Consider the following 15,532-nt stretch of genomic DNA (forward strand, 5'->3'; position numbering starts at 1 on the left):
GCAGCAAATGACGTCACTTTCACCGGCGTGTCAACCAGTCCGACCTTGGGTCAATAATACGTTGGGGTCAATGGGGTCAATCCGGTTCAAAGTACAGTGCGCCCTCGCAGTTCGTCACCGAATATTTCCCAAGATGGCTGCTCGCGCGAAGTAAGATGCTATGTTTTGTCTCGGACTCATAGTATGGTATTCCAAGAACCGAGCAGGTAACCATATATGAAAAACAATTGTGGAAATCAAACGTATTTGTCAGGAATAATGACATCGTACATCTACAGCGCACGTTGGTCACTGCCCGTTCAAAGTTTCGGCTTGGACCGTTGGATAGATGTCGAATGTCGCCAAGTAAAGATGTCGCCATGCCAATGTTCAACAACACAATTTTCAGGTTGCATTTGGCTATGATGAAGAATTGTTAGTTGAGTCAAATAAGAAATGCATTACAATTACTATCGAAATATTGAGTTGTCCAAACCCTCGTAACTTATGAATTTTGCTGACATCAAGCCGTTGTCGGACGAGGTCCGATCACGACTGAGATCTGGAGTGGCTATCACCAGTCTGGCTCAGTGTGTCGAAGAACTTGTTCTTAACAGTTGCGATGCTGGCGCGACATGCGTAGCAGCCAGAGTCGATGCGCCGAATTATCAATTACAAGTGATCGATAATGGCAGTGGAATAAACAAGGAACAGATGCAATTCATAGGAGACAGATATGCGACGAGCAAATGCCGCAGTGTTGCAGACTTAGAGGACTTACAGCATTATGGATTTCGTGGGGAGGCACTAGCAAGTATCAGAGATGTGACGGGAGTTTTCGAAATTATTTCAAGGCCGAAATTTAGCAGCAAAACGTTCTGTAAACTCTTCAAAAATGGGAAACCTCTTGAAGTTTTTGAAGCCAAACAGCTGAGGCCAAGTGTCGGCACAACAATTACTGTACATGACTTCTTCCACAACTTTCCTGTGCGACGGAAGTCCATGCAACCGTCACTAGAATTTGAGAGGGCTCTACAGCGTGTTGAAAGTATCGCCCTCTCACACAATTCAATTTCTTTCACCCTGAGAAATGACTACACTGGGGTCAAAGTATTGCAAACGCATAAAACGAATAACGTTCTCAGCACCTTTGGTCAAATATTTGGTGTAAACAAAGCAAAATGCATGAAAGAAGCCACTTACTTTCACAACCAGTTCAAAATCGAGGGCCACATTGGTACCGAGGGACACACAAACAAAAGTATACAATTCATTTACATCAATGGTAGACTTGTTTTGAAAACAAAGTTGCATAAACTGGCAAATCTACTGCTGTCAAAGTCCATCATCGTGAAAAGTAAAGCCTGCATTTCACATACCACTTCACAATCAAAGGAACAAGATGGTGAGTTGATCGGGTCTCCGAGAAATACTGAATTGCACGCCATGTATGTCTTTGATATAAAGTGTGCAAGATCAGAGTACGACATCTGTCTCGAACCAGCAAAGACTCTTGTGGAATTCAGAGACTGGGAGAGCATCCTGCAGTGCATGGAGAATATGATTCTCACGTTCCTGCAGAGGGAAAACCTGACCATGAAAGCAGATATGCCCAAGGATTTGACAGAAATCGAGGCTCTCCTAAGTGATGAAGAATGTACCCTCAACCTCACAAAAGAGCAGCGAGTCAGCGATGAGGAGGAGGAAGACTTATCACAAGTCAAGGGGACACCCAAATACAACTTCAGCATGTTTGCCAGAGACCGTCCAGCCACAGAAAAGTATGGTGACAGGATTTCAACAGCAAACTATGGTAACACACTGCAGTCATTACCAGCAAAGAGATATCACCAGATCAGTAAAACTGACGATAGTGGAAAGGAAGATGTTGATGCGTTTGGTCTAGGCCAAAGTGGGGAGCATGTCAGTGTCATCCCAGATAATTACAGAGAACACAATGCGCCAGGCTCTGAGGAAAGTGAAACAAGGAAAGACAAGCATTTGGATTCACAGCTGGATGAATCTACGGATCTGACGGGAGACAGTAATGCAGTGGAGGTTGAATTCAATGAGGATGATTCTGAAGACAAGGAAATGGACCGAAGAACATTAGCTTCAAGCGGTAGATGTGTAAAACTGTCCAAGGCTTCTGGCACAGGAGCTTGTACTGACCAGGAAGCCGAGATGGAAAAAGAGTGTGGTGATGAGTTAGGAATGATAAGTGAAAGGTCAGCGTCCAGGGAACACCTTTCAGTGGCTGAAAAGTGTGCCCGGAATTCAGCATTGACCAAGAAGGCATATGCACTAGTGCAGAAAACAAGCACTGGGAATGAAGTCACACAGCCAGTGACAATTTCTGGAATGCCTAGTACTCACAGAAAGATTGGCAGCTCCAGCATGAAGGTGCTATATGACAAGCTGAAAGAGGTGCAGCAGTGTACCACCACAGAAAGGCTACGAAACGTTGGTCAAATAAGACTCAAGAGCTACACCAGTACACTTCAGAAGTTTAGAAGAAGTGTGACTCATTCTGACGTAAACGAGCGAGCAAGCACAAAAGAAGAGATCAAAAGTTGTAATTTTGGAAGCAGTAACTCCACTTCATCAAATAAAGTGTGTGTACATAATTTAGCTGAACCAGCAGAATCACTTTTCTGATAAAAGGCCAATCGTGCTCTCAACATCCTACGATCTCGGCATGAGGTCAAAGTTCCCCAATGCCAGGTCCATGCCGCTTGGGATTGAAAGTCACGTAGAGAAAACTTTGCCAAAACATGATGAAACAGAGAAAAGACAATGCAAAGAAGGAGAAAGAAGTTCTGGGACAGGTTCGAATCATGATCGTGGCATCTCTCACAATGTGAGTCAAAGCAGTACTGCAGACAGTATCCATCAGATGGCTACTTGTTTAAGAATTCGTAAACTGGGCAGTATAAATGCGAGTGAGCTTAAAGTCGATAGTGTTTACGAATCTAGAGAAAGTGACACCAAGCATGAAGTAAACCGTGGCAGTGAGCTGGGCACAAGCAAAGACAGGCCATTGCCAGACATCCAAAGCTTGTCTACTGTCAAAAAATCTCAGGTCAGCAAGCCAAATCTCGGAAAATTGAGTCAGAGAATGCTAAGCAATGCAAGTTTCCAAGTCAAGTCATTTACAAGTACGAAACATATACCTCCTTCATCCGCCAACCGCAATGTCTCTGAAGAGTCAACAGGGAAAACATTTGCTACAGCTGATAGCTTTGTAGACGCCATCAACGATGCATGCCTTGCTGTACAAGATAGTGAGAGGACCCATGAGAATGCGGAAGAGATATGTTATCAGGAAGCTAATAAGAGAACCATTGAGATAAGTGCAGGTGAACCCGTTGTGTCTCGGATGTCTGTCAAAGAATACGAGGAAGACAACAAGTCATGCAAGAAGGAGCAAAGCACAGCACCTAAAAGGAAGGGAGCTGAATCGCCGCAGCACAGTGTTCACAAGAAATTTTGTAGCACAAGTGAGAACAGTTTTAAGTCTTACAGACAGTATAGGTGTGAGGCTGTACTTGAGAAGACTACTGCCGGTGAATGTGTTGACAATGAGAAAGAAAACACTAGCATAGAGAATGTGCCTGAATCAAAAGCTGTCTCAAGTCATGATGATGGGGGTGCACTTTTAGTTAAGACAGCCATCACTAAATGCTCACATGAAGAATCTACAAGTGATGTCTCTATGGAAAATGAAGTCCTTGATGTTGTTAAGCCGAATCACAGTGATGCGATAGCCTTAGCAAAAGACACCACTGCAACAGAGAATATGAATATTGACAGTGTTCATGAAAATTACACCCTAGAAACACACAGCATTGTTCAACCCGAGGAGGCAAACAAGATGAAAGATCAGACAGAAATTGATGAGGATGTCAAATCCCAAAATCTTAGCAGCAAGTGGATTTCTAGGTTTGACGTCAGTATCGGCAAGAGACTGTACATTGATGTGACTACAGGAGAGACCAGACTAGTACCACCACCGAGGGCAGAATTGCAACCACCAGAAGCCAAGCAAAATCAGCACATCACTGGTGTCAGCAGTTCCATCTTTACCTCTATGAATACATCAGGTAAGCATATATGGTTGGGAGTAAAAATACAATACTACAACCATTAGTTAATGATAGAATGCTTTGAAGCAGCTTAACACTGAACGAACAAGCCTTTCACCAGTACTCAAATTACTTTTTTCCATGCAATTATTTTTCAAATGATGTGAAGTCTGCCTTTTCCTTGCCATGGTATACATTTATTCTACGTAAAGACCTTGACAAATATCACAGCTTTAATTTGAAACATATACCTTCTAAATAATAGCTTGTAGTTTGTTTAAGAAAAAAAAAATATCTTTCCATAGCTTAACACTTACAGCAAGGCATGTTTTTGGAAGTAAACCTTAAAGAGAAACACCTTTCAGTGAATACTAAGATGCATGAAATTTACTTTTAATTCAGATGGGAATCATGGAGTGCATCCACATCTATCCCATAATGCAACACCACTCCTGCCCAAAGACAGGAAGAAACGGCTGATGACATCAGCAGAGAATGATGTCCCGCATGAAAGCAGTGCTGCCACAGAGGAGACTGGCATAGGTCAGATGTGGGATGAATACATGGAAGGACAGAATGAGGATGTGACGTCCAAATGGAGAAATGAGACAAGGTGTCAAGCAGAAGGTGAATGGGTGCAAGGGTTTTTTGACCTTCTCGTGTCTATTTATAGACAGAGAAGGTATTAGAGTTGAAAACCAGTATGCTGCTGTCAAGTACTTCCGTCTGTCAAGACTTCCGTCTGTCAAGATCCGTTGACGTCATGCCATTGTGATGGGTCATATCATAAACTGGTGGGGGTGTTCATGGCTCAGGTTGAGGTGTGGGAGAACGATTTTGAGCTATGACAAAAATCAAAAGGGACTTAGCGGCATAGCCACAGTGTTAAGCCTTTCTCCAAGGTTTCTTAGTTGACTACAATCTATTACAGACTACTGAGCTGACGTTAGGGGTACTCACTTTGTGTTTGCTCACTCTGTGAGCGCTAGTGTTTGGTACTGAGTTGCGTGGATATCCCCTCATGGCCTCACGTGATATGGGCCTGTTGCATAATCTGCAGAGATGATCATATGCCTCCGCGAGTCTGAAAACTGTCATTGTGTAAGCCTGTCGGCATTTTCCTTGCATTTTTTCTCATTTAATTTTGCAAAATATCGGCGAGTACCTCAATATTTCAAGATAACCCTTTCTTCCCAATCGTTTCCTGGAGTTTCAGAGTCATATGAACGAAAATGAGTGAAAGTTTTAGACAGGAAAATCGGACGTCGGCCATGTACAATCAGAAGTTTACATGGAGGAATTAACCAACAAACACTGTTCATGATGCCCGCCCTCTAGAGGCAGATCCTCCTATATGAAGTACCACATTTGATGCTTGTGGAAAGCTTGACCACACAATGGAGCATTTAAACTTTTAGAAAATGACAAATTGAATAAGAAGGTATTCAGAAAATGTCAAATACTGCGGAAAAATGCGCAAATATTCAAAATAAACAGGTTAACTGACTGGTCAGCTATAAAAAACAATGAAAATGTTATGATCAAAAGTTTTTGAGATGCGCACATTTTAACAAATACAGAAATTATCAACATTATAAATATAAGACCAAACTATTTATTCAGGGATGGGACAGGTTGGAAATGAGGGGTGAGAGACAAAGGCACTCCTATTGCTGCATGTGGATGCAGCCACACCATTTCATTTACAGCATACTTATTCACTGTGTTGTGTTCAAGTTCCATATTGTACTGACTGTCATACAAGGATAACATGAGCAAATCAAATGAAATTAGAAAAGGATCAATGCTGTTGTGTGGGTTTTGCTGAACATGGCTGATTTTAATATTTCGCCCTATATATTTGGTATCCAGCAAAGGCATATTTTGATGTAAAGTAAAAATTAACACTACATTGCTGACAATATATTTTACCGTTTCTGCATGAACTTTTCTTTTTTAAATTATAGTATATTAGTACTTCAAACAGATAACAGTTATCGTGATGTCAACCCATAATTTTACATCACAAAGACTGTAATTCTGCAAATTTTTTTTGTTTTCAGTCATTTTATAAATTTTGCACTGCACAAGATGATTGAACAAATTGCAATGTTTGAATTTGTAAACTCAAAGAAGAAAAATCCTTTGGTCACAGATTAAATTATTTTTTAAAAAGAAATTTACTCTTAAACACTTTTAGCATATATTCTTTACACGGTCATGTATTTCAAGGAAAATATGCCTATTAAAAACAGTAATTTCTTCACTTTCAATTTTTTTCAATACTATGACAATTATCAGCCATGAGGTTATACAAACACAAGACCAGATAAGCGTTTTTCATCATTTCCACAGGACTCTTTGGAAAATCCATTAAAAACAGTTAAAAGTGACTTACAATGATCACTTGGTATACATTTAATTTACAGATGCCAGGTTGTGTATTTCACGTGCACTCAGGTCAGTAAGGAAGTGCGTCATTACTATTTTGGACTGTGAATTCTTATTTCTGAATTATTTAACTTTTTCCCACATTGAACTATCTTTAGGCAGTTTATACTGTAGCTTAGAATTTTTTTGATTGATGTATTTAATCATCTTTTGGGTTCTTTGGGTCCATATCCCACCTCATGCCCCTACATCATCAACTATTTACCAACAACTCCATGCCAACAACCAATTACCTGACCTGGCCACACATTAGAGAAGGTACAGCGTCATTGACGGTATTTTTGACAATTTGAAGTTTGTCAGATAATGTATGAAGTGATGTAAAATTACTAGTGCTGCTCTGGAATTCATGTTTGGCAAGGTTTTGGCAATTTTGGGTTTATAATATTGTTGAACTTTAATTTTGGTTGTTGGAGCAATATCAGTCATCATCATAGTGGGGTGGATATCAATGGTCCCCAAATTCAAATTAGCTTAGCCGAGTGGCGTCAACTCATGAATATTTGTGCATATCATGAATATTCTACGTCCGGTATCATCGCCTTGCAGTACCTTGCATTTTCACGCAGGATGACACATGATGACGGGCCTTTTGATTTTGACAAGCTCCGTAACTGGGTTTGCAATTGCACTGTGTTGTGGCATTTGGATTACAAGTGCTTTGTCTGTAATGAATAACACATTTGGTCTGATTCTGCAGATATTTTTAAATTCAAAAACAGGGTAGAATATTTTCACATCCTCTTCTCATATTCATACGTTTTGTGAAGTTCACCAGATTCTTAGGTATTAAAGGTGATATGGGTATTTTTTTCTCAGAAAGCAGCAAAGTGGAAGAGATGTTCAATGCTTGGGAAAATCCAGTCTTTAGTGTTCCTGAAAAGTATATCACAGATACCAACACTACAAGTCTACCCTCAAACAGAAGTGATGTCAAAATACGTGGCACCATAAACCAGTACAAGTTCACGAAAGACATGTTCGATACAATCCAGGTAGGTATCGCTTTGTATTTTGTCATTGCTTTATGCCTGTTACCTCCATTTTTCACCGTCCAGCGAGCCAGTGGAAAACATTAGGATTAATGCAGTTAAAAGATGGATTTTTAAAACCATGGTTTCCATGGTGAATTGGACATCTTTCATGTATTGCTGTGAAAATCTCAACAACCAAACCTGCGGATAAAATTAGATTGCTTCAACTGAACCCAATGTTTTCCAGCTTTGCAAAAATTGAATATTTCCACAGTCTGAATCGGAGCAGGTTGTCCAATTGGAACAAATAAACACGACACTTCTAAATAACGCTTGGCCATAACCTCCTTGAAATATAAATCAGCAGTGGTGATTAAATATATGTATAACCCCCTAAAATAGTGTTGAATTGTATTTTAGCATAGCATGGGCCCACTATACTTCACTCTTGGCAAAAAAAGATGTTCACATTGGTTTGGCACATGTCACAAAAGTGCCTAAAGCATCCAGTAAAAATGTGCAGCTTCTTTTCTTAAACCTTCAAAATCTGCTTTAATACTGCAACCAAGCTCTGGGAAATATTTTTTGACTATTACCCAGTACAATATACAGATTTGCTCTGCTTGATGTCTTGTACTTCAATCAATGTCCAGCTGAATCCCTCTGAACATCAACACAGTTGTACCTGTGGTATCTATGTCATTTCGTATTATTGGATTATCTGGGTGTATGGGGTATAATGATGGTTCACCAGATATGAATCATGTAGAGATATTTGCCGTGTTATTCTAGTAATAGCGATGCAATGCGAAAATGTATGTGTAGATATCCAAGCAGAAGTTGTGAAAATATTCTGTGCTATTTTTTACATGTCCGATTATCGTAGTCTAAATTTTGTGATTGCAACGTAAGCTTTTGGTATTATAATTATTGTGGATTTGTATGTACAACCTTTACGTTATTCACATTTTACCAACTAGGTTGTGGGACAAGTGGATGACAAGTTTGTGGCATGTCTGGTGAACACTCAGGATGAAAGCCATCAACAAAGTACATCTCCGAACCTCCTTGTGCTGATAGACCAACATGCAGCTCATGAGAGAATCAGACTGGAACAGCTCACAAAGGGTGAGAAATGTCCTAATATGTCATTCTTATGGTAGCAGTTTCTGTCAAACATTAAGGTAGAACGCGCCTCGGGGACAGAAATTTGGGCTTTCAAATTTTATCAAGTCTCTTCTGACCTACCACTTGTGAGGGTTCATTTTAAAGCTCTTGATGAAAGAAAATTTTTCAACATCTTAGTTTTTTGAAAATCAAAAATGTTATTTTCCTCATAGAGTTAAGGTAGCTAAATACCTTTTAGACACTTTCAGATTTTTATTTTTTCTCAATTGAACACATCCCAAACCCCAATAAAGTATACATTTTCTGAAAGCCCTGATATAGAGCTATCCGACCAAGCACAGTACACGGTCATTATTTGCATATGAGTCACGTGACAAGTGTTTTGCTGAAGCTTCCGAAAACGGTTTTTCCCGCCTTATGCAAACACGCTGCAAGATTTCCGGTTGGAATTTCTTTATTGACAAGCCTTGACAATATCCTTCAAAACCATGTCTGCGATTTTTTCCCAAAGGCTCCATTCAAATTATATGGCGTGATAATTAAAATTCCTTGAAAAGCACCTTCATCTAACACCTTTAAGAGCGCATTAAAAAAAAACAAAGGCATGTAAAGAAAATCCCAGACACGGTTTTGAAGGATATTGTCAAGGCTTGTCAATGAAGAAATTCCAACCGGAAATCTTGCAGCGTGTTTGCATAGGGCGGGAAAAACCGGTTTTGGAAGGTTCAGCAAAATGCTTGTCACGTGACTCCTATGCAAATAATGACCGTGTACTGTGCTTGGTCGGATAGCTCTATATCAGGGCTTTCAGAAAATGTATACTTTATTGGGGTTTGGGACGTGTTCAATTGAGAAAAAAATAAAAATCTGAAAGTGTCTAAAAGGTATGTAGCTACCTTAACACAGGGATGGCGGCCATTTTGAATTTCAAATATCAGTAAATCTTAGGTAATCTTTCTCTCTAGTACCAAAATTTGCACGGTTACCGCTGATTTTTATTCTTGCTTTGGTTAGAGAATGGCTGAAAGATTCATTTAGGAAAGTTTGAGCAAAAGTTTTAAGTCTTTCACTTTTGAGGTGCATATTACCTTAAACCACAAAAATTGAACAAGAGTTTTCATGTGAGGCCAGTTTGTGATATGGTTCAAATTGAAAATTAACGTTTAGATTGATGACTTTATTCTTATAGTGTGTAATGGGAACAGGTGAAAATGAGGCAAAATTACAAGTAGGACTGAATGCTACTGTGTGATTCGTCCAATTAGATACCTACGAAAAGGGTGATGACAACGAAGCTGACGGCACGAAACCTCAGATCAAGTCATCCATTGTGACACCCCCTGTCAACATCTCGCTGTCGGCAGCAGAGGTTAGACTACTCCAGGCATTCCGGTCAGACATAGAGAGACTAGGGGTGAAATTCAATGTCACTGGGGACACGGACATTGAAATCAGCACACTGCCTGCATGCTTGATGGAGAAGGAAGCCAACCACATCAAGAGGGGCAGGCAACCTGTGGCTATTTCAATCATTGAGGTAACAACAGTTTTAAGTCTTTTGTATGCCTCTCCAGGACTGAATCAGTTCTCTTCCTGGATGTAATTCTTGACGAGATACTTCAATAAAATGCTCCAAAAATGTTAAAAATGACAGCAACTGAAACTAGATTCTTGTAAGGCAATTTTTAGCTCATATTTGGTATCTATATAAATACCAAAAAGAGCTTATATGGTGAGTCAGTGGCGTCTGTATGTATGTATGTATGTATGTGCGGATGTATGTCCGTCACATGCAAAAGCTCCCAAACCCGCACCTACCATCACAGTATTTGGTGTACAAGTAGATCCAGGGGTTGAATGTGACTTTGTTCAAATGAACATGTCAGTGTCAAAAATATGCAAATGAGGTAAGAAAATGGGGAAATCCTGCAAATGTGCGGGAGTGGTGGCATTAACTGAAAACAGCCCACACATCTGAGTTAGAGATTCTGTAATCTTTAACCTATTTTTTTCCTGGAAATCATTTAGAGTACTTGCTGTACTGCCTAAAGCATATCAGAAGCATTCAACATGTGCCTTGTCAACACAATAAGAAACTAATGACAGCTTTGATTTGTTTTACTAATTGACATCTTTTGACATTTTTGTGCACACAAACTGTAAATACAGCACTTGTCAGCGACTAGAAGAATTGTGTTATTTATGTGAGAGAAATTTTCCAAAGTTTAATGGTATCACTGACCCTTTCTCTATTACCTTGGTTTACTGGCCAGCATCCCTAACAATCTTTTTTCTTCTTCTTTTGTGCAATGCAGACTTTATTGAAAGAACACATTGATCTGCTACAGCAGACATCAGGGGCATCAGCTGTCCTACCAAGGACACTGACTAAAGTACTCAATTCACAGGCATGCCACGGTAAGTTTGACAGGGCAGTGTAATTTCATTAATAAGGACATAAACTGTTGAAGCAAGTATCGGGCAAAGGTTCTTGCCTCAAAGGTCCAGCAGGGTAGTAATTCATCAGATAAGAGAAGATTAGGCAGGATACCTCACATCAAAATAACAAACGAATGCCTGACTTTTCTTCATCTTTTGCATGTTGTTTACCATTATGAATATACAGAGTTTGTTAGCCCTGCCGTGAATTGTTGCCAGCCTTCCTGATGTAAATGTAGTTGTTTTGCATGTTGTTAGCCATTACACATACACCCACATTCAAGTCGTGGCACATACACTGAAAATTTGACATTTATTCCTGTAGGTGCCATCAAGTTTGGTGATCACCTTGAACGCCTTGAGTGTGTGTCACTAATCAGCTACCTGTCTGGTTGCAACCTACCTTTCCAGTGTGCCCATGGCAGGCCCTCTCTGCTACCTATCATTGATCTCAAGCTGCTAGAAAAACAGTTACAAACAAAGGTTTGTACAAATTTCATGGTGTATGTAACTGAATCCCTGCCATTATAATGGTGCAAAGGCTGTAGGCACAAGTGACGATTAGAAGATGCAGACAGCATTTCACAGTAATCAATAGTACTTATTTTGTATCACACTTTTATTGCCACAAATGTGATGTAAATCCTACATTTACAAGCAAGCAATAAAATATTATTATTATTATTATTATAGTACCGGTAACCTAGGGGGTCATTTGGGTCAGGGTTGGGATAGAGTACATACATGTAGCTAAAGGCATCCAGGAAGCCTTATTATTGGTACATGGATACGTCTGAAATTCACCAAGTGTCTCCATAGTTTCTCAGAAACTGTTGTTAATATTTTTGAATGATATGTTCCATTTTTGCATGATGCATTTTAAGACAGTGATTAAACGTACCAAAAACACTTATTTGTGACAGTGAAATGAGTTATGTCAATCTGGCTCTGAGCCAATAACATCACTGCATGTTATATGAGATTGTAGACTGAGTGTTTCCAATAACTCTGTTTTGTAGGGATCTGGAAAGCTGAGACTGTGGAAGCTCAAGCAGTTGATGGAAGACAAAGACCAAGAAGTGGAACTATAAATTTGTTTAGAAGACATTAATTTTACATCTCTGAAACCGTCCATTTGAGGCAGAAGTCTATTTATTGGCAGTAATCCCATATTTGTGGGGAATGTGTGTGCAATGTTAAAATTTTCGCTGCATTTGAGGCAAAGTCTCTAGAAGATTTCATCTCAAAGACTTCACTGTTACACAAAAGCCAGGGTAGCAGGCTTGCCTGTATCTATGTATGAAATGAAATCAAGATTTGAAGAGAATTTTAATTTGCCAAACTTGTATTTCCAGGCAAAGGAAAACATTTCACATTGATGTTTTTCAATATTTTTTTGTTTATAAATGCCTTCTGTAGTTTCTTGTTCTACTGCCTAAAGTATGTCGAGGTGCACAGTATTCAGCTTGTCAACTCAGTCTGTACATATGTAAATGGTATTAATATTGTTGACAAGTGAATTCTGGTCCAGACTAGAATCCAAATGTGAACAAAAGAAGTGGATTCTACATGTAGACACTGCATTGACAAGCTAAACAGTGACATGCTCATTAAATGGTACATGTAGGTGTTTCAACATGCTGGTGAGAATAGAACAAGAACTTGCAATTGACACAAAAATCAAAGATAGCGAAAATATTATCAAAAGTTACAACTCTGCCCTTTAAGCAGACAGAGAAACACCTATAGTACATTACAGGTCAGCTTAGACACAACAAACCCACACGGTAGAAAGGAACCCTGACAAGGAGGTAAATTTTACAACCTGTTAACATTTGAAAAAAAAATTTACAAGAAAGCGATTGCAACTCTCAGATGAGCTATTTATGACAGAGTTTATTGTTTGAATAGTCAAGAATCAGAGAGGAACTGGTACATGGTATGTATATCCATTTCATGACAGTTTTATTATAAATCAGCAATTTAGCTTGAAAGATATCACGGTCATTGGTCTGTGTATCCTCTCAAACCCTAATAAAGAAGAAATGTACTTTTCTCATGCGCAAGCTATATCAAAAACAGCTTTCTACACGCAGCTTGCGTAGATTTACTCAGGTGGACCATTCCTGTTGATTTCACTTTGATTACTCATCAGATGGAAAATTTTCAATATTGCGAGTCATTCAGATGAATTAAGTATCATATCCATCGATCCGTCCAGATGTCTTTGTTGGAGTTGTTGTATTTTGTTTTGAAATGGAATGTTAAAGAGACAGCAGTAAGAGATGGGGTACTGAACATCTGGGCACTCATCTGACAAGGTTGCGCATTCCATACCTATGGACCTGAACTACATTGAAAGGTAACTATTTGAAAGAAAACATGATGATGTAATAAATCAGTGTTCCTGTCTCAATTGCCCGTCTTTTTCCTGTCAAAAGAGAAAATTGACTTGATTTATCACATCTCTAACAATTTTCCTGTATTTTTCAAGAAATTTGTCGACATGAAGTGGAATATTATCTAGTACGGCAGAATTTCACTCAGTGTGATAATGTTATTCTTTTCATGTTGTGCAGTTCAAAGATTCATTGACATGCAATAAGTTCAGAATAGAAACTACCTCTGGAATATCAGTTTCTTCACAGATATTGTATAAGAAGCAGGTCATTTACTGATTTTCAAATGAATTTGCAGCTGTTAATTGACAAATGGTACACTTATAATGATAAATTTCAAAAATAAAATGTCATCTGTCTATGACTCTGTCAGATGCTTGGTTTTCTTTGTACCGTACTATCAATAGTTTACGAGTCTAGTGATAAGTAGACGTCGCCATTTGCTGTACACCTCTAATCATGTACATCAGAAAGCTTGAACAGAAAGCTTGCTACAAGTTATGGGAATATAGCACAGGGAACTAGCTCTCTGTACACACGGTCCCTCCATTTTTACGGAGGGACCGTGCTGTACAACAACAGTGAACCCTTCTGTGAAAAGCGCCCTCTTTAGGACACTGAGTGAACACATGCTCCATTGCATACCTGGAAACCACACTTTCTTTCAACCACATGGAGAGAACATGTTGAAATATTTTGTAATGACAGATAATTCAAAAATATAAACTATATGGTCCTCAGCCTGATTCAGCTGGAATCCCAGGATATTGAATTCCAAAATTGTCATTCAGTTTATAGTGTGGAATTATAGAACTTAACATCTGCGAATTTACAAAGTTCCTGGTTTTCCAACCTTATATGTCAAGATGAAGTACTCTCTATTTGAGTTGTATCATCAAGAATCCCTCTGAGTACTGTTATTTTTTCCCACCAAAATGTAAGTGCAGCATTTTACCTATTTTATGAATTTTTCAACACTTTTCACAGCCTACAGAGTGCACACAAAGTTTTTGGAAAATCTGAAAAATACAAAATTTTTGGGGAAAATCTGAAAAAATGTTTGAACTTGAAAAAAATTGTCTGGGTTATATTTTATGAAGGTGACAAAAATTGACTTTGGCACTCAAAGGGTTATGTAGATGAATGATATGATAAGCATCAAATATGACCTCACTATCCTTTGAGCTAAAAGGGCATGGTTTGTGACAATTTTTAATCATGAGCTCATGTTTCTGCGGATACTTGAGATTGTCAAAGCTTTCTTTGTCTCTTCTGTCAGAAAGCAGGCACTAACAGTATACACATATTGACTGGCTATGAGGGCAACAGCATACGTCTGTACCCGAGGGACTGTGAGTCACCCCAAAAACAGACTGTTTCCCGAGGCCGTAGGCCGAGGGAAACAGTCTGTTTTTGGGGGTGACTGACAGGCCCGAGGGGTTAAAGACGTATGCTGTGCCCTCATAGCCAGTCAATATGTTTTTTGTAACACACCTCATCCGTAGCCATGCATTAGAACGTACTATACACAAAACTTGTCGCATGTAGGTCTATGATGTAAGATGTTGGAGTGGTTCAGTAAGAAAAAGTTTTTCCTAAAAAGACCGCAATACTTCTGCAAAACGTTCAATTCACCTTCGCGTCAAATATGTTTTTGACGTCAGCGGGCATCATTTTCAGAACTGATGCCTGGCAGGCAACAGTTCAAACGAATGATGCCTGATGACGTCGTTTACGTGGATCAGCACAAAAAGAACGTATCCCACGTGACTATCAATTGGCGAATTAGAATACAGACTGCGGATGAGGTGTGTTACAATATGCTTTATAAGCCCCTAAATGAATGTCTCAGGTAGTCAAAGATATGGCTGCCTTCAAACTCAGCATGCAAGTATGTGGCACAGTTGCAGAACTGGAATATATGTTGTATGTTTGTGTGACTGCTGGGGGTGATAATTTTCAAAACAGCCATAATTATTGCATCATTTTTAAACAACCATCGAGATCAGTGAGTTATTTGATTATCTCACCTGATTGCATATGCCAGCTTGTGAAGATTTTCCTTTGCAGGACACTG

At 39.2% G+C, this 15,532-nt stretch overlaps 1 protein-coding gene across 1 annotated transcript; it reads left to right on the top strand.

Annotated features, from left to right (window-relative positions):
• The first annotated feature begins 348 nt into the window (after window positions 1-348).
• LOC139150628 (DNA mismatch repair protein Mlh3-like) lies at window positions 349-12,147 on the top strand. Its single transcript, XM_070723065.1, is given in 9 exon segments — window positions 349-2,631; window positions 2,633-4,082; window positions 4,467-4,691; window positions 7,335-7,510; window positions 8,470-8,617; window positions 9,883-10,154; window positions 10,933-11,035; window positions 11,382-11,539; window positions 12,076-12,147. Coding segments are annotated over 9 exon segments (4,749 nt in total). The 5' UTR covers window positions 349-486.
• The last annotated feature ends 3,385 nt before the right edge of the window (window positions 12,148-15,532 follow it).

The sequence above is a fragment of the Ptychodera flava genome, chromosome 14 (genome assembly GCF_041260155.1).
Source record: "Ptychodera flava strain L36383 chromosome 14, AS_Pfla_20210202, whole genome shotgun sequence".
NCBI lineage: Eukaryota > Metazoa > Hemichordata > Enteropneusta > Ptychoderidae > Ptychodera > Ptychodera flava.